General features: G+C 54.7%; 7 protein-coding genes across 7 annotated transcripts; 5 read left to right on the top strand and 2 right to left on the bottom strand.

Moving 5' to 3' along the window:
- Positions 1 to 9: 9 nt before the first annotated feature.
- On the top strand, positions 10 to 648 carry IE81DRAFT_345335 (hypothetical protein; the record flags this gene model as incomplete). The annotated part of the gene is made up of 1 exon (XM_025515908.1): positions 10 to 648. The coding sequence occupies one exon, from the start codon at positions 10 to 12 to the stop codon at positions 646 to 648; it is 639 nt and encodes a 212-aa protein (XP_025371798.1).
- Positions 649 to 1,688: 1,040 nt separating this feature from the next.
- IE81DRAFT_345334 (COQ7-domain-containing protein) lies at positions 1,689 to 2,658 on the top strand (the record flags this gene model as incomplete). The annotated part of the gene is made up of 3 exons (XM_025515907.1): positions 1,689 to 2,033; positions 2,105 to 2,304; positions 2,406 to 2,658. 3 exons carry the CDS (start codon positions 1,689 to 1,691, stop codon positions 2,656 to 2,658), a joined length of 798 nt encoding a protein of 265 aa, XP_025371797.1.
- A 4,486-nt stretch (positions 2,659 to 7,144) lies between these two features.
- Positions 7,145 to 8,420, top strand: IE81DRAFT_286739 (glycoside hydrolase/deacetylase; the record flags this gene model as incomplete). Its single annotated transcript, XM_025511682.1, has 2 exons — positions 7,145 to 7,727; positions 7,819 to 8,420. 2 exons carry the CDS (start codon positions 7,145 to 7,147, stop codon positions 8,418 to 8,420), a joined length of 1,185 nt encoding a protein of 394 aa, XP_025371796.1.
- An 812-nt stretch (positions 8,421 to 9,232) lies between these two features.
- IE81DRAFT_250357 (asparaginase-domain-containing protein) lies at positions 9,233 to 11,819 on the top strand. The gene is made up of 3 exons (XM_025511309.1): positions 9,233 to 9,343; positions 9,416 to 10,172; positions 10,234 to 11,819. Exons 1-3 carry the CDS (start codon positions 9,337 to 9,339, stop codon positions 11,771 to 11,773), a joined length of 2,304 nt encoding a protein of 767 aa, XP_025371795.1. The 5' UTR covers positions 9,233 to 9,336; the 3' UTR covers positions 11,774 to 11,819.
- Positions 11,820 to 11,868: 49 nt separating this feature from the next.
- On the bottom strand, positions 11,869 to 13,348 carry IE81DRAFT_345332 (NAD(P)-binding protein; the record flags this gene model as incomplete). Its single annotated transcript, XM_025515906.1, has 9 exons — positions 11,869 to 11,961; positions 12,045 to 12,216; positions 12,299 to 12,371; positions 12,453 to 12,561; positions 12,656 to 12,721; positions 12,784 to 12,872; positions 12,959 to 13,085; positions 13,166 to 13,243; positions 13,319 to 13,348. The coding sequence occupies 9 exons, from the start codon at positions 13,346 to 13,348 to the stop codon at positions 11,869 to 11,871; spliced, it is 837 nt and encodes a 278-aa protein (XP_025371794.1).
- A 972-nt stretch (positions 13,349 to 14,320) lies between these two features.
- On the bottom strand, positions 14,321 to 15,672 carry IE81DRAFT_250348 (hypothetical protein). The gene is made up of 2 exons (XM_025511308.1): positions 15,333 to 15,672; positions 14,321 to 15,226 (listed from the first exon to the last, which is right to left on the bottom strand). Exons 1-2 carry the CDS (start codon positions 15,540 to 15,542, stop codon positions 14,432 to 14,434), a joined length of 1,005 nt encoding a protein of 334 aa, XP_025371793.1. The 5' UTR covers positions 15,543 to 15,672; the 3' UTR covers positions 14,321 to 14,431.
- Positions 15,673 to 16,593: 921 nt separating this feature from the next.
- Positions 16,594 to 17,636, top strand: IE81DRAFT_320934 (hypothetical protein). Its single transcript, XM_025513183.1, has 4 exons — positions 16,594 to 16,717; positions 17,149 to 17,168; positions 17,232 to 17,347; positions 17,439 to 17,636. Exons 1-4 carry the CDS (start codon positions 16,606 to 16,608, stop codon positions 17,542 to 17,544), a joined length of 354 nt encoding a protein of 117 aa, XP_025371792.1. The 5' UTR covers positions 16,594 to 16,605; the 3' UTR covers positions 17,545 to 17,636.
- Positions 17,637 to 19,121: the final 1,485 nt, after the last annotated feature.

Raw genomic sequence — 19,121 nt, 5'->3', positions numbered from 1 at the left:
GCCTTGCGCATGGACTTGCTGGAGCAGAGCCACCTCCAGAAAGATGCCGCTGCCAACAAGCGCATTGACGCCCTCAGCAAAGAGCTTCAGGATGTTTGCCAAGCTCTCCAAAGCGCATCTGAGGCAATGCCAAGGGACTTGGCTACCTTTCAACAATCTGTTGGTGCGCAATTGAGCAAAGTGTCTGCCGAGCTTAGGCGTGAAGCAGCAGTGGAGCAGGCAGAAAGGGAGCGCAACAATGCGCGTCGTTTTGCTGCTCTCGAGTCAAGAATTGAGGCAGCTGCAGTGGAGCAGGCTAGCTGCTCTTGGTGGATGAGCATTTGCTGGATGCTTGTGGTTCCCTTGATCGTCCTTGCTGCTCTGGGGCTGGTTGCATTCAAGTTTGTGCAAGGCCCCATGTTCACAGACTGGTTGGTCGCCCTCAACAGACTACCAGAGCTGGCAATGTCACACATCCGCCCGCCCTTGCCACTGGTCCCATTGATTGCTCAGAGCAAGGTCTTGGTCATGACCTTGCTTGGAAAGCCTCTGGCTGTCCCAGAGCCCCCCACCAGCTCCTTGCTGGTCAGCAGACACATCGACACCTTTGCTCTGATTGCTGGTGACATTGGAGGCGCAGAGGAGGACCTGGGTCTTGACCTTGCTTGAAAAGCCTCTGGCCATCCTGGAGCTCCTGACCATCTCCTTGCTGGTCAGCAAATAATGCAGTCCGCCAGGGAAGATGGATGCACTTCTCATTTTCCACTTGGGCTCATCCTGCCAGGCCCTGGCACAGGGCTCTGCCGGTCAAAGCAAGTGCTTTGATAAGGTCTTGCTTTGTTGAATCATGCTCCTTCATGTCAAGTTTCCACCCTGTCCTCTGCCTATGCCCTGCTCGTTATCTATGGCCAAGACAAAGTTTCTGCCATGAACACTAGCAAAGTGCACAGTGCGTCCCTCTCACAGAAGATTGCTTCTGCTTCCAAGCCAAGCACCTTGATTGGTCTTGGGCACAGCAGTCTCCATCCCTCATTGGCATCGTCTGGGCCTTGTCTGGTCAAAGCCGCAATTTTCACTGCCACTTTTGCGCAGCATAGTCCAGCTAATTGTGGTGCAAGGAACAGAGCATCAGCTGATTACAGGTACAATCAGTCCTAAGCTTACAAGGAGTTGAGTTGCCCTGCAACGCAGTGTAGACTGTGGATAAAGCGCATCGCAACAACAGAGACAAAGAATGACTGTGCCCAGAGAGGTTCTTGTCCTGCTTGCTCTGCCTGTCAAATGCAGCAACCAAACTGTTAGTGACAGGAGCCTGGAAGTTCATGGATTTGGTGAAAGATTTCAGGCTTCGCTTGCAGACTTGTTTTGATTGACGAGCAGTGTGGAGGTCAGCTGCACGTGACCCTCTTAGACGGCAGCTGCAAGACGCGCACAGTCCTTTAGATTCTTAGTTGACGATTTGTTCAATTTATCTTTGATTGCGATGCGTGTTGGGCGCTGCGGGATTTGGATGACAAAGCGCGCCATGCATGCACTTCCGTACATGAGGTTAATCGGACGAAGCCGTCAACCTCATCTTCCCAACCACATCCCTATTATGCGATCCGCGGTTTTCAGTCAAAGTAGTCAACGCAAGTTGATACGAAGCTCATTATCTAGGAGTCAAGTGCCTGAAAGGTTCCACTTCCACAGCACCTCACATCAGGGTGATGATTGCTCGAGCGAAGGCGCGCCTGCTCCTAGGGGCGCGGCTTCCGGTCTTTGGCCGTCAAGCGCGGACTCAAGGCAAGGGCGTTACAAGCCTGGCATCCTCGGCATACTCAGCAGATGACACGGCGCCATCGGTCGAAATCAACTCCGCCTCAACCACAGCGGCGTCAACACCAAAGCTGGGTACAGCCTCTACTCCTTACTTGAGCGCTCACGATCGCCTACTGCTGTCTCAAATGCTAAGGGTTGACCATGCTGGAGAGGTAGCAGCGAATACAATCTACGAAGCGCAAGCTGATGTATTCAGAAGGCTCGGAGATTTTCAGACGGAGCAACTCATGCTCGTGAGTACTGTTGACATGCACATTGGTCCGCAAGGAGCCCTCATCGACCCATGCCACACCTTTCCCTGCAGGAAATGTGGGTCACCGAAAAGAAGCACTTGCGAGTGGTGACCGACATTCTGCGCCAACATCGAGTCACGCCGTCCAAGCTTTTGCCAGTATGGAGTGCTGCAGGAAGTCTGCTCGGTGGTGTGACTGCTCTCCTAGGAAAGGAAGCGGCGATGGCTTGCACGGAAGCTGTGGAGACAGTCATTGGGGAGCACTACGACGAGTGAGTAGAATTGCATTCGTTGTTAGCAGGTCAGCAAGCCGCGATGTCAACTTTTGGAGCCAGAGGGCCTGGAGCTGACTTGCCGTATTCCACGCTCACAGTCAGCTGGATCATCTGTCGAGTCTGGTGGATCAGAATGATGCCGGCAGTCGAGACACAGGCTTTCCACACGAAGGCGTAGACCCGTCTCTGCCACTGCTTTCCTCAGTCATCAAGGAGTTTCGTGACGATGAGCTGGAGCATCTCGATACAGCAGTAGAACACGACGCGCAGCAAGCACCCGCCCATGCTCTGCTCAGCGCCGTAGTTGGTTGGGGGTGCAGAGCGGCCATACAAGTTGCCGGTCGATATTGATCACCGTAGCTTTCGCGATCTCTTATTCCGACGATTGTCGCTTCCTGCAAGTAGGCAAGGACCACGCATCGACGCACTCACCAATCTTTGCGCGAAGTAGCGGTGGAGCGCCAGGTTGCTATGGTGGGGCAAGGCTACAAAGAGTGCCATCATCTTTTATGACATCGACCATGCGCAAAGCGGCTTCTCGAGGTCTAACCGATGACCACTCAGCACGAAGTTGACCTGAATTCGCCACCACCAGCAATCGGTTGACATGATCTTCGCACCATGGCGGCGACTCAGGCGACAAGGAGGGAGCATTATCCGACCTTCCAACGCAGTGCCGCTTATTCCACTCTTTCTGATTCTCATTCTCGGAGCAGATCGAGCAAATATAGAATACAGAATCTCTTATGCAGACTGCCTGCAGCATGCCGTAGGAAGGGAGAACCCCCATCAACCTGCATGACATTCAATCACAGGCCATCAGATGCGAACTCGGCCAGCTCCGTGGGCAGCAATGTGGATGGAACCAGCCGTGCGCATTTGCGAGGCACCTACAATTAATGCCCGACCAACACGACCTGCTGCCTTTCATGATGGAGCGCTGTCCACCTAGCCTGAGGTCGATGTTGCACCCAAAGGCTTGCTCCCCATGTTGAAGTGCTTCAACAGTGCATCGCTCGTCACTGGTTCGTCAAGCTTCAGAGCTATAGTCACTGAACTCTCACGCGCAAAGCTCCCTCGTCAGTGAACGTACTGGTCACCTTCGAAGCAACTGTTGAGGCAAGGACGAAGCTCATTGAGAGTCAAAGCCTCGACAACTTCGAGCGATATCATCAATGTCCAGATTGAATTTTCTATTACCTCTTATAGTGCGAAAGGGCGGGAGAGAGCGCCTCGGTGACCTTCGTGAGGATTTGCGACGACGGTCTTCGATGCGGCCCTTTACGCTTGACACGCAAGCGCAATGGTGCAGACGATGATAGGGGCAAAGCTGGGTTTCATGAAGATGGCCACACAGTCGGTCGAGCAATCCACGGTCTTCATTGCGCGCCTACCTCTCGATATCTGGTGAAGTGAGGCTTCTTCGTGATCCGGGCTTGCTAGGATGAACAATCGACCATGGGAGAGAAGCTAAACATCCTTTACAGGGCAGGCGGGCACATTACCGGCACACCGGACGAAGCAGTTTCAGAAATGCCGCCCAGACCAGCAAGCGTGCTCACCACACGCTTAATAGCTTGCGGGCATTCAACCCGTAATAAATATAATATATCGCTGTTGGACACGATGGATTGCTAGAATCACTCTGTAAGGCTTTGTGCTGTATGAGTGCGGTCGTTCAGATCGATGTCGCCCAATGGACTGTCTGAACAGGCAGATGCAGACGCTTTAGATGGTTGTTAGCGAGTGAAGAGAGTTTCGAAATCGAGGCAGTCAACCGTGGTCGGCATGAAACTCAGCAAGCACAACGGTGAGCGTGCGTACAAACGCAGCGACGTGCACGTCGCAAATTCTAACACAAAGGACGCCACAGTAGGCGGCGTCGCAAGAATGGTTGGATTGCAGATGCTAGAGTGGGTGAGTGAAGGCATATGAAGGCGATCGAAGGCGGTTCGGCTGCGGACAGACGAGTAACAAGCTATCTAGAGAGCGTGGGCGAGTCGTGTTGCGACGCCAGAGCCCGATTCGGGGGCGTATCCACGCCCCGCAATCAAAGGTCGAGCTTTGCGCCCTCAAATTATTTAGGACTCTATCCCGCAGCAATTCAGGAGCGAGGTGGCCCAGGCTGCGTGTTGAATATCCCATCAGATGTGGAAGGGCTGGGTCACGGAAAAGTCCAGCACAAAAGTGAAGTCTTCGCTTGGACTGTGCGTTGTTAGTAAATAGTTGAACAGACTCGCATGCTGGACAGCAAAGCTTCGTCCGGCAAGTTCTTGTCTGCGATGCAAGCAACAAGACCCGCTATTCCTAAGTTGAGCCTGGTGCGCTCGGCGCGTCGTGTGGGCGGCGCGACACTAAAGCACGCCCAATGCCGTTACTATCACGAGCATTCAGCTTGAGTGAGGTTGTCAAGCTTACCTGCCGTCCAACACTTGCCCACATGGTGTTACTTTCTCCACGATGGTAGCATCAACCTCCAAACAGGAACCCTTGGCTCAACCGCAGCAGCCAGCGGACCAGCATCAGAAGGTCGGAAGTGACAAAGAATCATCGAAGGAGCGTCGACATCTAAGCAGGAGCTGTCGTACTAACAGCCCAGCGCTGGGTTTCTGGGCGATGGCGGATCTCTTGCGCCATTTCCGGCTCCTGACTCAGACTGTTGGATGGGCCAACCTCCCCCGTTGAGCGCGGTGTTCAGGAATGACCCCAGCAAAATGATCCACTCGAAAAGATGTATTGCGTACGACTCGGGGACATTCTTGTCGCTCGCGTTGCACAGTCAGTGCGATACCTTCACGACCAATGCGGTGCGGCCGCGTCTCTCCTTTCGTCTTCCTCTCTCTTCGTCTCGATTTGCAGAGGCCTGGCTGACTTTGTCAGTGACGTCCGTCGCCAGCCACCATTCCATCAGCTGGCGGTGCTATGTCCTTAGACCCTAGCCTGCGCAGGTCATGCAGCCACAACCCGAGGGTGGCAATACGGAAAGATGCCAAGACCGACCATCGTCGCCAGGGCTTCAAGCGTGGCTCGTCTGGGTACTGCAAATTGCCCGCTATGCCGCCGATGTACCTCGAGTCTTGAGGATCCAGCCAGCCTATACATGAAAATGTGCTTCTGGGCGTGGCCCCTCGAAAATTCGACGCGCTTGGCTCTCTGCAAGTTCTCGAGGCGGAACTCGAGATCAGACAGAGTGGAAGATTCTGATCCTTGCTTGTACATAATGATGGATCAATTGTACCGTTCAGCTCACGTCGGAAAAATAAGGATACCGCCGGATCTGAGCCACGCCAAGCCACCTTTCGAGATCTTGGACGGCTTGGCCCTGCTGCACACGCGCACCGACAGGAGCTGTGGACGGACGTCGAAGTTACAGTCACGAGTTACAGTGTGAGCGTGAGTGAGTCTTGAGTATGACTACTGGCTGCTCGAACGACAGCGCAGAGAGCAGCTATATGCATGGTCAGCTGCATGTGGAGCATTGGTGACATGTGCGAGCGGGCAAATATACCATGCAGCTTTCGCGGGTGCATACGGCACCACACCGCTGAACGGCCATCTCAGACTTGGGTCGGCACCCTGGCCTTGATACAGTACCTGCACAAACGGCTGCATGAGGAAAGACATCGCCGGACCACGCAAGTCCGTGGCAGAGCAGTCGTGAGTCGCGAATGCGAGCAAAAGGAGTCACGAGTCGTGAGTGGTGGATCAAAAGCACAAGCTCCAGCAGACGCGCAAGGCCGCCGCTGCGAAGATGACGTTCAGTCTCGCAACAGTCGCACACTCGGACTGAGCTGCTAGACTGACTAGCCACGAATACGAAGATTGCGTTCATCCCGGCTGTGGCTCGGTAGCCACGCCAAGTTCCGACGTGCGGCCGTGGTCCGCCTTTTCACACATCATCAGCAAATCGCCGTCCCGGATGAACATGTCCTTCGAACTCGCTAGAAAATGCAGTAGTCGGTCTCCAAGCCGGTCAGCTTGCTGGGTTCGAATGCTGATTCATGCGCCTTGAGGTCCAATGTTCGACTGATGCATGACGGGCCCACGGCCTCCGTCGCCGGTTGGAGCTGGAGCAGGTACGATCATCCACTGCGAGATGCTCTCCTTGTGTCATACGGCAAGTACCACCTGCTCAGTGGAGCAGACGACAGGGAGTTACCATCCATCTCAACTTCTTGCGCTTACTGGCACTATCGCGCAGATATACTGCACGCTGCAGTGCATTGATAAGCGCACAAAGCTTCGTACCTGGTTGCCCCTAATCGCAAAACTGTGCGGAGAAGGAAGGCAGCGTCGGACGTCCAGGAGCCGAACATGCAGAGATGTACATCTCATTCATGCATCCCCGCGGGAGTGGCAGCGGCCAGGATGGATCTGTGATGTGTTCTGATGTGTAGGCTGGAGCAGACGACGTCTGAGCGAGTAGCCTCCGTTTCTGCATAGGAAGCTTGTTCACGGTCACGCGCACACCAACCCTGCGACAATCATCTATCTATCTGCAGTCTTCGAGGCGAAGAGCTTAGCTTGAGCCAGTTGTCGCAGCTCCGCGCAGGGATGTTGCTCGCACTGTACCGGCACCGGTATTGTGAGTGTCGTGATATTGGGATATGGGCAAGTCCTATCTCGTACTTTAAAAGGGCCGGCACTTCCATCGAACACACTGCTGCTTCCTCGCTCGCTCCTTGCACGCCATCCATCCTTGACCCACCCCGCCACCTCGCCTTTCCTTCCTCTCCCCCAGCCGAGCCTATTCACCATGCGTTTGATCTCATCCGTTGTTGGGGCCGTACTTCTTGCGGCCTATCCTTTAGTTGCGGGTGCCCCTGCCGGGCGAGACATGTACCTCGATACAGACTCGCACCCAGTCCAGAAGCGACAAAATGGTCAGCGCCAATGGCCTACCATCAACCAGACGCCACCTTCTTCGATGACCCCGGCATCGTGGACCGCGGCGTATCAGCGCGCTAAAGATGCAGGGAGAATACCCAACGTCCCTCCCAGCAGCAACGGCCAGTATCCTCCAGGGACAGATCCAAACTTCGCTCAGAGCTGGACTTGGACCAAAGCTTTTGGTCCAGATGACATCTACGAAGCCCCTGCGAATGAGATGGGCGTATCGTTCGATGACGGTCCCACAGCAAACTCGCCTACCCTTTACAGCTTCCTCCAACAGCATAATCAGACCAGCACGAGCTTCATGATTGGCTCTCAGATCATTGCCAACCAAGACGCGTTCCATCAAGCAGCATCCAATGACCTGGTGCATCTAGCTCTCCATACCTGGTCCCACCATCTTCTCACCGAGATGACCGACGAAATGATTGTGGCTGAATTTGGATGGAACATGCAGGCCGTGCTTGATCTCTCTGGCAAGCTTCCCGCATTCTACCGTCCACCTCAAGGAGACGTCGACGCTAGAGGTGAGTAGGCTGCAGTGCGCCCGTAGAACGTCAAAAGGTCACTACTGCACGTATCTCAACCGGCTGACATCGAGTGTGTTGCAACCAACAGTCCGAGCTATCGCAAAGGAAGTCTTCGGCCTCACATGCGTCCTTTGGGATTACGACTCCGATGACTGGTGCATTCAAGCGGACGGCTCGAGTGCATGCCCTGGAGAGAATCCAGGCGGTTCAGCGGACAGTGTCAAAGCCTACATCCAGCAGACTCTGCACAAGTCCGATCGTAGCAGCGGTATCATCATGCTCGAGCATGAGTTGACGCAGTTTTCTGTCGGAAACTTCATTGAGTACTTCCCGCAGCTTGCCGGTCTTGGCTGGAGACCAATGGCCATTCCCGACCTAAGCAACGTTGACAAGGACTGGTATGCCAACGCTGCCGACGGTGACGACACCCCTCGTAGCCAGACCGACGTCCTTCCTATTCCTCAGAGCACCACAACGCAGTCATCAACAACAAGCGCATCCTCAAGTGCTCCGACGAGTGCCGCAACGGTGACTGCTTCTGGCTCCACTACCACACGCTCAACAGCCACCGTAGTGACTACCACTTCCGTTCCTCGTGAATCGAGCAGCAGTCCCAACGGCGCTTGGGGTGTGGCGCCTTCATCGACCCTTCTACTGTGTGCTCTCGTCGTCTTATCTTTTTCGCTCTAGACACCTTTCAGGGATAATTATACTCACCTCCATTTCACGGACTTGCACCACCGCATTGACTTGCGGGCTCACCTCACAAGCCATGCGCGCAGCCTTGAGACCGCCTGCGACGCTCCCCACAACGCTACCTCCAGCGCGGCCCCTCGAGGACCGTTAGTGATTGCAACTGGACAATCTTTGTCATTTCCCACAGAGTGAGACTTTGATGCTGTGCCACGTGATTGCCAAGGAGCAGGCCACGAGTTGATTCAAGCACGATGGTGGGCACGCACACGTATGAGAATGCTGCTTGTAACATCATGAACCGCTCAATCGTGAATCATGAACAATCACGTTGGATCCTGCCTTCGATTTCGAGCAGGCAAGTCACCAAGTCGTCGTGAGTCACGAGGCGAGAGTGCGCATGTCGGACTCCGCCGAGCGCGTGGCATCGGTGCATCTTCCGCGGTGGTTTTCCGGTAGTGCCGTTCCTGAAGATGCATCACGAACGCGCGTCAGCGCGCAATTTTCCTATAAGTCGCGACTCATGCATGAGTGCGAAAGACAGACCGACATTCGTGTATTCGTGCTTCACCTTCACGATGCCAAGACACCAGCTTTCTCAGCGTGCGCTCGCTCAATCACACGAACACCCTTATTCTTGCGCCTGCTGTGCTCCCCTCCTCCGAGCCCCTGGAACAGGGGCACGCTTTCTGCGCTTCTGCTAGCATCAGCACCGCCTCTCTGCCTCGAAACGCTTCAGCTGTCTCTCCAAGCTTCCGCCGTCCGTTTCTACGGACATTTGCTCACTATCCCTCAAAGCCTGCTCTAGCAGCTGCAGGAGGAGACGCCGATTTTAAATAGAGCCTACGAGTCATCCAGCGGGTCTAGCGGGGCGAACGAAGGGTGCAAGCGGGTCGGCTTGCGCAGTATCACCATGGCAGGTGCGTGATGGCTATGAAGTGCGTACCATCCGCTGCTTGATACTCGGCTGATGCCGCACCCTTTGATAGCAGACGAAGCGCTGGTGCTGTGCTTGTATGCAGGGGGAACCATTGGAATGGTGCGGAAAGATGCAGCATCCGGCTTTGCGCCTTATCCCTCCTTCTTAACCGAGACCCTACGTTCTCAATCACGCTTTCACGATCCGGAAGCAGAGAGCATCTTCAGCTGGAGTGACAGCGTTGAGAGATACGAAGCGTGGAGTGCTGTCAACACAGCCACTGGAAGCGGTCCCGTCAGCGGTCAGGCATCACCCAGAGCAAAATCAGCCGCTGCTCATCCTGCATTGCACGACACTCCGAGTTTGCTTGCTGCAGCTGCCGAACGTGCGAAACAAGGCCCCCAGCACACTGTCCGAGACGTGTATGTAAACAACGCAGCTCTCTTGGATCACCACGCCGAGCATCCGCCAAGCGCAGCACCTTTCATTGGCTCTAGCGGGTCTCAATCCTTGCCCGCCTTTGGCAAACCAGTGTTGGTCAAGTCGTCAGCGCCTCAAGGCACATCTCGCCTTCAAGCTCTCTCCGCCGCTCCATGCGACGATGGCAGGTATCTGGCCCTTCAATTACCAACGCTCATCACTCCTCGCATGGCGGATGGGAGGCGCGTGAGGTATGCCGTACTCGAATACGATCCTCTGCTGGACTCGAGCGAGATGGACTTAGACGATTGGCTGAGATTGGCAAAGGACATCCAGCTAAACTACGAGAGCTTCGACGCTTTTGTGGTCTTGCACGGTACGGATACGATGGCGTACACCTCAAGTGCTCTGTGAGTCTTACTAGTCAATGCAGGGCGCCCGTGGTGAGATCTGACATGTCTCCTGTTATAGTTCAATGCTTCTCGAAGCGCTGGGGAAGCTTGTCATTGTTACAGGCGCCCAAGTACCTCTCTCCCAACTTAGAAACGACGCGGTCGAAAACGTGCTAGGAGCTCTCTGTTTAGCAGGATCTTACAACACTATCCCGGAAGTGTGTCTCTACTTCGCATCGATGCTTTATCGTGGCAATAGGGTCTCGAAAACTTCGAACAACTCCTTAGCAGCTTTCGAGTCGCCAAATATGGCGCCGCTTGCCCGTGTCGGCATCCACGTCGACGTCAGTTGGAGCCTAGTCGAGCGATCGCGCGATGTGAGCGCTTTCAGAGCATACGGATCTATGTGCTCAGACGTCGCTGTGCTACGCTTGTTTCCTGGGCTCCAAACGCGGACTGTTGAGACATTTCTCGCACCTCCACTTCGCGGCGTGATTCTCGAATCGTACGGAGCGGGGAACGCCCCCTCACGAGCAGATCTATTGCAAGTGTTCGACCGCGCTTCCAAGAGGGGTTGTGTCATAGTGAACATTACGCAGTGCCTACAAGGAGAGGTTTCGGCGATCTACGCCACAGGCAAGAAACTCGAACAGGTTGGGGTCGTGCCAGGCGGAGACATGACGCCAGAATGTGCGCTTGCGAAGCTTTCATATTTGCTCGCCAAGCCCAACCTGAAGCCAGATCAAGTTCGAAAATATATGAGCAGATCTTTGAGAGGAGAAATCACCGAACGATCGAACCAAAGGCGGCGTCTCACAAGCTGGAATACAACTGCACACGACTCTACCGGCGCAGCCAGAACTCAACCTAACGCGGACGTACAGCTTCTGCTGGCTCACATTCTCGAAAGACCTGACAAGCTCGAGACACACGAAACCGACCAAGTGGAGATCAAGAGCGCTGAAGGACGATCCAGCTCCGTGACGGGGCGTACTGGACTAGATTCTTCTGGCAGTAAAGACACACGCGAAGCTGCTAGTGCTTCGTTGAAAGTCCTGCCCTATCTGATTCATGATTGTGCAACGAGGGACGATGCCGAGATGCTGCGATGGCATCTCGATTCTATGGCATTTCTCCAAGAAGAATGCATGCCGGCGACATTGAAAGAGGCCAGACAGGCCGCCAACGCTTCCGAAGAGCTGGTAGCGAATTTTAGAACGCAGCGCAGCGCTGCACATTTTCATCTCGGCGCATCGCCATCTTCAAGGTCCGAAGCGCTGCATATGGCGCAACACTTTCCTGCTGAGGCCAAGCAGCACGACGAGGTCACCTCGGCGCCCTTCGAACTTTTAAGACCTTTACATGTCGCCGCAGCGCGCGGCCACACATCTTCAATGTCAGTGCTGTTGCATGCCGGTGCTAGCGTTCATCTGCGCGACTCGGCCGGGCATTCTCCCCTGTTCTTGGCCGCTAGATGCGGTCATGTGGACGCTGTTAGGCTTCTCAAGCAAGCTGGAGCCCACTTCAAGAACGACGAGAGGGAGCTTTGTGACTGGTACATTAGCAGAGAACACGGGAAGACTCGGACAAGCGACATTTGGAGAGAAGCTTCAAGCTGATGCCGTCTGAGAAAGTGGATCTAATTACGCAGGACCAATGCACCCTTCAGGTGGCAGGGACAGCGATCGTCGATGCATGACAGTCGCATCTCTATTCAGTACCGTTTGCCGTGCCTTGCGATAGCTTGGGAAGTCTCGACTCTGCCCAAGCCATGGCGTTTTGCAACAAGGTTTGGCAACAAGTCTCGCTGCATCGGATGCAGGTCACAAAGCAAGGCCTAGCGCGAGTCAGCCTCATCTCGAAGCGGTATGGCGCCCATCGACAACGCACCTTGAAATAGTACGCGAGGCCCATTAGACGCGCGCTTGGCCCGAAATACTCGTAGTTCTTTGCGTCGCCCGCAACTATCCTTGACGCTAGCCAATCGCTAGCCAATGTCACTTCTATGGGCTTCATAGCTAGAAAAGATTTCAAAGTCCTGCGTGGAAGATCGGCGGCCTTGCTTATGGGCCGGGCAAATGGAATCGCATCAGCATGTGGTCTGGTCTAAATGGAGCATCAAGGAGTCAATGCTCATTCCTCACGCGTACAGCGACGTGGACGGGAGGTCCTGGACGTCTTTGAAAAGCTGTGTGTTCACTGCACCCAAGCGCAAAACTGCGCACCCGAGCAGGCAGCACAGATGTCAGTCAGGAGACGACTCGCGAACTTCGCGCCCAAACCCTGCTTGCGACCCACCCTTGACGTCGACACCAAAGGGGCGAAGTTCTGCGCGAAGCGCATCTGACAAGGCATGATGAGCGGCCTTTAAGACTGATATCCCCCGGCGCCCGGACTTGGACACCAACTGGTAGAAGGTCCGGCACAATGGAATCTCAGCTGCAGATGGACGTAGAGAGGCTGCGAGCATCTCACGCGCTGCTCGAGCCAATAAAGATCACCTGGCCGTCCCCATGGTCCACAAGAGGCCGAATGAGCGCCTGCGTTAGGAGTAGAGGTCCGTCCAACTGGTCGTTGTGACGTCATGATCAGCAGAAGTCTGGCAGCCGGTTTCTGCGGTTGAACGTACCGCTAATCTCGACTGCTCTGCGATCTGCCTCTGCGTCTGTTCGATCAAAGGGACCAGAATTTTGACGCCCGCGTTGTGCACAATGACGTCTGCGCAAGAGGACCGGAACGATTTTGCTGTTAGGTCGATTATCAGCACGCAAAGGCAAGAGAGCGACGCTCGAAGCCTTGCTTACCAACTCGGCCATGACTGAGTGCTAAAGCTTTCTCAGCGGCACGACCGACGCTAGCTGCATCGATGAGATCGAGCTCCACTCGAAGGATGCCTGGCGCGAGTCCTTCAAGCTTGGGCATATCACGAGCCTGGTGATACAGAGACACAGACAAGCTCGGGAAAGCGCCCAGATCAATCGGAGTCGAGGAATACTTGCAGTAGCTATCACTATCCATCCAGCGGCGAACATAGACTTGGCGAGCTCGTATCCCAAGCCATCTTTGGAGCAGCCTGTGATCAAGATGGACTAATGCGAAGACAAATGGACGCCGATCTTAAGGCTCAAGACATGCGACAGCAAAGCTGCTTAGCGTAGACTCACTTTTGCTGCTCCGATTTTGTCGTTTGACATATTGGCGCGATTGTAGTGATTATCCTTATGCTGAGGAGCGAACGCAATTCATCAGGTGGATGTGCGCCGCTATTGACATTTTTCGCTGCATGAGCATCCTCTCTTATAGCATCGCTGCAATTGCCTGTCAACATAGCTTCTACCACAGCAAGGTCAATCAAATCCCTCGCTGGGTCGCTTGCCTAATTTGGCTCATAGGGGCGCGACTCAGGCCGTGGGCAATAATTTGCGAGCCGTCTTGCTCTTCACAGGAGGACTGCCAGGACACGACTTGCTAGCGGTCAAGTGGACGAATTGTCATCTTTGAGCTAGAGTGGGATTTGTGTTACTTGACAGGCTGTCGCACTGACGGATCTGCTTCAGGGCAAAATACGAGACACTGACCGAAACACTCTTCACGAGTCGTCCTGAGAGTCGTTCGATTCGTGAGTCGCTCGCACTGCCCCCACCCAATCAGACGGGCTTTCCCTAGTCTCAGATCCATCATGGCGCGGAACTTGGTTCCGATGTGACGTGATCAGCTCGGAACGTTTCGTGAAGTGGCAGAAACATGTCCAATTGTGAATCAGGGGCCCCTTGCTTGATCAATGTGCTGCTTGAGTCCTCTTGAGCATGTCCCAATGTCCCACAGCCATGTCGGCTGCGTCAACTTGCACATGTCGGGGCGAGGCACGAAATTGTCAAGTGCTTAGCTACGATCAGCTTTGGAGGGACAACAGGGCTCGCTATTGAAAGGTGCCGCGCATCTTTTCGGCACTTCGTCGGACAGCCACACGCCCGCCAGCCGCTTGTCTCGGGACGGAATGAAGGTGAACTGTGCATTAAAGCGCGTGGGAGGGGGAGGGTGACTGGCATGTACATGGTCTATTGCAAAAGTGGGTCGCCAGCGGGTGCGACCGCAGGTGGTAAGATGTGGCCACCTCAGTCGAGGCCAGCCCGGCATTTGATGTCGCAGAGATCAAAGAGTAGCAGAAATGGCCTAGGGTATTCGTGGAGCCAAGCGGTAGAGGCGATCTTTCGGGGATACTCTCATCGCAAATGGACGCACTTCAAATCGATTGGGCAAGCCTGCAGAGAGCTTCTTCACTCAGCTTTCTTCTTGAGCGGCATACCCTTGGCGTTCTTGGTGGCTTCTTTCGTGGGCCAAGACAGACCTTGCTCCTTGGCTTGTTTCTTTGCCTCGGCTTGGCGGGCGCGGTAACGCTTGTAGTTCAAGTCGGTGCCCATGAAGTGGTCCCACCACCTGAAGCTGGTAGAGTAGCAGCCTACGAAGGCCATATGGTGGTGGTCGTGGTGATCAGCCCCGGCCCAGAACGGCATCCAGTTGTGCATGCTGATGGGAAAGTCGTACCCGGAGTGGGCATCAATGGCTTGGAACAAGCGCAGAACGATCCATACGTAGACAGTGAGAATGTGCAAGTTCTTCGTGAGCGCGCAAAGCAAAAAGGGTCCTCCAATCGTGCCTGAGCCGAGGATGAACACCTCGAGAGGATGAGCGTATTCAGCGGCCAGGCCGAAAGGAGCGCTGAACTCGTGGTGCTTCTTGTGAATGTGCTTGTACAAAGGACCCCAGTGCAAGGCGCGGTGTGCCCAGTAGTGAAAGGTATCCTCGAAGACGAAGAAGATGCCGATCTGCCACAGCATGGTCAAAACAGAAGGAAATGGCACCGAGTGGGTGGCCATGCCGAAGTATTCGCAGATGGGGTGGAAGCTCCAGATCTGTGGCAACTCCACAGTGAAGTGGCTGAGCAGCACGGACTTTGTGCATTCCCACTGCTGCTCCGGGGTTGGTGTGCGGTCCTCCTGCAGCTTGTATTTGCGCATGGAAGGCATAGAATCGATGATGATCCAAGGGATAGCTCTACCAAAGTAGATGAGCTGCGTGGCGTGGGGACGAGGGGCGTCAGCGCTTCGCTATCGGTTGATCACCGGCATCTGATGGGTCTGCTGCGACAGCGAGCTCCCTTCATGGAGGCCCACTCACCTCGTGCAGCACAAAGCTCATGATACCGGTGGCAAGGATGGGGTTGCCCCAGTACAGGTACCAGTCCATCCATGCTCTCTCTGCAAAGTTCAGCTTTGAAGGATCGGTGCCTTGATACAGGTCAGCAGCATACACCGCAGTTTGTGGGTTGATGAGGTTGGTCAGGGTGCCGTTCACCCAGGCTTGGGAATGTGCGAGCACGTCGTTCATGGTGGCCCAGTCTGCCTCGTCGTATAGCGCGATAGTCTGATGGCGATGCGAGTGAAGTGGTGATGCACTCGCAACAACCTGTAGCCGACAAGTGCAATGCTTCGTTGTAGGTCCAGGCCTACTGAGATCGAGAGGGAAGAGAGCTGCGGATGGTGAGGTTTGGAGGAGACGAAGGAAGGTTGAACGGTCTCGAGGTTCACAATTCCGCCTGCTCGAATATGTTCGCCGACTTGAAAGCCGGTCTGGAGTTTCTGGAGCTCTTAGCGGATTCCTGCATGAGAAGGGCAGATGGCGAGGGCGGCGCGGCGCACTCTACAGTTCCCATGAGCTTTGTTTCCGGCTGATCTGCAGTCACGAACGAGCGAGCAGGTCAAATTGTCACCAGATCTTCGCAGCATGCGCGCTTAAACGGCCCACTTTTGGTCGTCGGCATCAGCATACGCTTGCATGCATGCAGCGCAGCGCGCGGAAACTCGCTGATTCTCTCGCCAATGCTATATTCCGGCCAGAATTCACGATTCACATCCTTCCGCCTGCAGCACGAGGCGCGTCACAAGCTTGCACGCGCGACCGGCAACCACTCACTCAACACTCACGACTTAAGTTCGTCGAAGCTTAGCTGATGCATGCTGCATGTAGATCCCCTGCCCGCGCCACGGCAGGCCAGGTCAGCTCCCGCGCAATGAGCATGCGAGCATCAGGCCATGACGCACGTGGTCGAGCTGTCTGTCAACACGTGACTTGCAACGCCATCCCGTCGACAAGCAGGGCCGCCTGGATCATGCATAGCGATGTAGTCACATGCAAAGTCGTGAGGTGGCTCAGCGCGATCGTCCCCAAATCTACGCATGACTGTACCGGTACAGCGTGTGCTCGATCGACCTAGCTACCGTCACTCCCAACTTCGTCTCGGATACACTACACAGCTCGTAACCCGCTCCCAGTCGTCTGCGACTCAGTCAGCCTCACATCGACCAGACTTTGTCGTCTTCCGTGTCGACCATTGCCTCGCCTTTCATCGATACGGCCAACACATCGCTGTGAACACGCGCAGCATCCCAAGATGTCGATGACTGCTCGGGCATCACGAATTGGGGTAAGCAGGGCTAGCGGGCTGGCTAAGCTGTCGCAAAGGAGATTGGCCAGTGGAGGTGGTGCTTACAACGAGCCTAGCGGTGAGTACGCAGCAAGTCACCAGGGCGCAAGGTGCCTGGACCCGGGTCACATGGCATGAAGGAAGTGCGCAGAAGTCAGGAATTGCGCTGGAAAGTTGCCAAGCGTGTCTTTCGCCTATGTGCTATGCACAGTGTGGAATCGCACATTACCATCAGGCAAAGGTTGGAGAAGGATCTCAGGCTTTGCCCTGGAGTGCACGCGCGCCCCGCTAGAGCTAGCGGGAAGCGTTCGCACAGAGCACGACTATATCCGAAGCTGAAGCGTGATAGCATAAAGAGTCACTTTCTTCTGATGATCAAAGCGCGGTGTCATGTGCGGATTTGAATGGCTCAAGCTGCGGAGATTGCGATCGCAAGTCCGATGCTAATCCCCGTGCTTGACGCCCCGCCTCCCCTCCTTTTTTCCAATGCTCGGCTCACCCGATGTGCAGGTCACTTCCTTGGACAAAAGGTAAGCTGTAGCCATGCCGAATGGTGTAGATCAGCGCTAACTTTCAAACGTTTCTATCGGCAGCCATTACGTAAAGGCGAGAAGCGAGAGAAGGAGGGATGGGAGGGTATTTACACCTACGGACTGTTCGGAGGTATGGCTTTCTGCGCCATCGGCTTGTTGTACAAGCCGGACACCAAGTGAGTTCATGGATGCGCCACGCTGTGCAGGAAGACATGTGACGCTCAATGAACTTCCCTGCGTGCTTCATCTCTCCCGCTGTCTTTGCAGCATCCAATCTTGGGCAAGAGCAGAAGCACAAAAGCAGCTCGAATCCGAAGGTGGTGTGTACAAGTATGAGCCCAGTCCTTACGCTGGTCATCCAGACAACAAGTAGTCGCGACATGTAAAGCGCAAGTTAGTCTGCGCATATCCCCGTCGCACAGCAATTTCAACATCATTGAGGCAGATCGTGTGTACGTCAGGGGCAAGCAAATATGATGCTTGCCGTGTATATAGCTTCGTTGAAATGGTCCTCATGCGAAGTTGTTCGATATTCCCTTCAGCGATAGTCACAAAGTCCAGCGGCCATCGACTCATTGGAATGCAGCGTTGTGAGCCATTGTCGTCACGGCGTGGCTTTCCTGACACCTAGGAGGTAGTGAGTGTGCTTGGAAAATCTCGACCGCTCTGGTCACTCGTGGAGTGAGACTGACGAGACCGCCATGATCAAAGTGATCAAAGTGATCAATGTCAACTTCAAGGGCTGTGCCGTACCTCGACAAACTTCGAGTCAAACCCCTCAATTTGTCAGAACAGCACGGCAACAAAGGAGAGCTAGGTGAGCATGGCAACAAGGTAGAGCCAGGTCCTCGATAGAGCAAAAAGTGGGAGATCACGCCCGAAGGGTGAAGTTACCAGTGCGGTGAAAGAGACGTGCAGCACGCTTGTGCGTACTTAATCCAGTGGCGCTTCTAGGAAAAGGCGAGAGGCGCGTTGACATAGATTAAGCACAGCGTGCGTGCCAGTGATATGCACTCTCGGGACGACCGAACGCGTTTTGTTGAGCAGATGCTAGTCGAGTGACGCGTATGTCGCAAAATGCGCGCGCCTTCGAGGCGCGCAAAAATCAGTCCCGTGGGGCATGGTGCGGCGGGGTGCGATGTGATTCGTGATTCTGTTGCTCGCTAATGCTCGTGCTGCTTCGAATGGTCTCTCGCCTACAACACACCAAAATCTCTCGACATTTTCAGGGCGATGCAAACGCTATCTACTGACCAATTCACAGAAACTGTGACTGGATTATAAGGTGGCAATATATGGTCCCATACACAGGAAGACCGCGTCGACAAACGCCCTAAAGAACAGATGTCGCTAGTCTAGCTCGCATCCACTGTGCTTACCAACAAAAGATCTTATGGTAGCCAATCTGTCTGATCATACCTTCTTCTCGACCCAATCTTGCTTGCAGCGTCAGAATCGAAGCTTGCTTTGCGTGCCACTTGCTTTGCAGATCCGCAAGCTGGACGCCCCCGTGCAGAAGCTTGCAGAGATGATCTGCTACTGCCAGCCGCTGCTGTATGGCCCTGTGACAATTTTGGGACTCCTCAACACTACAGAAAGAAGGGCGCTTGAGTAACCCGTGCCTCCATGGCATCGTCTCTGGTCTTCAGCTGTGAGGAATGTTCCTCAACAAGGCGGGTCAGTCGTGCTTCCATCGGCTCATTGGCGCTCCTGAGCTGGGCGAGTGGCGCCTCAACCAGGTGAAGAAGACAAAGGGTGCTCGAGTCACCCGTGCCTCCATGGCATTGTCTCCGGTCTTTAGCTGGGAGAAATGATCCTCAACAAGGCAAGTCAGTCTTGCTTCCATTGGCTCATTGGCGCTCCTGAGCTGGGCGAGTGGCGCCTCAACCAGGTGAAGAAGACATGGTCCGATCAAGTCAACCAAGTTGATGACTTGTTGCCCATTGTTGC

Source organism: Ceraceosorus guamensis, assembly GCF_003144195.1.
Source record: "Ceraceosorus guamensis strain MCA 4658 unplaced genomic scaffold IE81scaffold_9, whole genome shotgun sequence".
NCBI classification, from domain to species: Eukaryota; Fungi; Basidiomycota; class Exobasidiomycetes; order Ceraceosorales; family Ceraceosoraceae; genus Ceraceosorus; species Ceraceosorus guamensis.
Note: the sequence above shows the minus strand (reverse complement) of the source record. Positions and strands in the feature narration are given on the sequence as shown.

Bases quoted from the DNA above. Each gene is read 5' to 3' on its own strand.
- IE81DRAFT_320934 (XM_025513183.1), top strand. From the start codon at position 16,606: ATGTCGATGACTGCTCGGGCATCACGAATTGGGGTAAGCAGGGCTAGC. The intron at 16,718-17,148 runs GTGAGTACGCAG...CCCGATGTGCAG, and splicing joins TGCTTACAACGAGCCTAGCG to GTCACTTCCTTGGACAAAAG. The intron at 17,348-17,438 runs GTGAGTTCATGG...CTGTCTTTGCAG, and splicing joins TTGTACAAGCCGGACACCAA to CATCCAATCTTGGGCAAGAG.
- IE81DRAFT_250357 (XM_025511309.1), top strand. The intron at 10,173-10,233 runs GTGAGTCTTACT...CTCCTGTTATAG, and splicing joins GCGTACACCTCAAGTGCTCT to TTCAATGCTTCTCGAAGCGC.
- IE81DRAFT_250348 (XM_025511308.1), bottom strand. From the start codon at position 15,542: ATGAACGACGTGCTCGCACATTCCCAAGCCTGGGTGAACGGCACCCTG. The intron at 15,227-15,332 runs GTGAGTGGGCCT...CACGCCACGCAG, and splicing joins TGAGCTTTGTGCTGCACGAG to CTCATCTACTTTGGTAGAGC.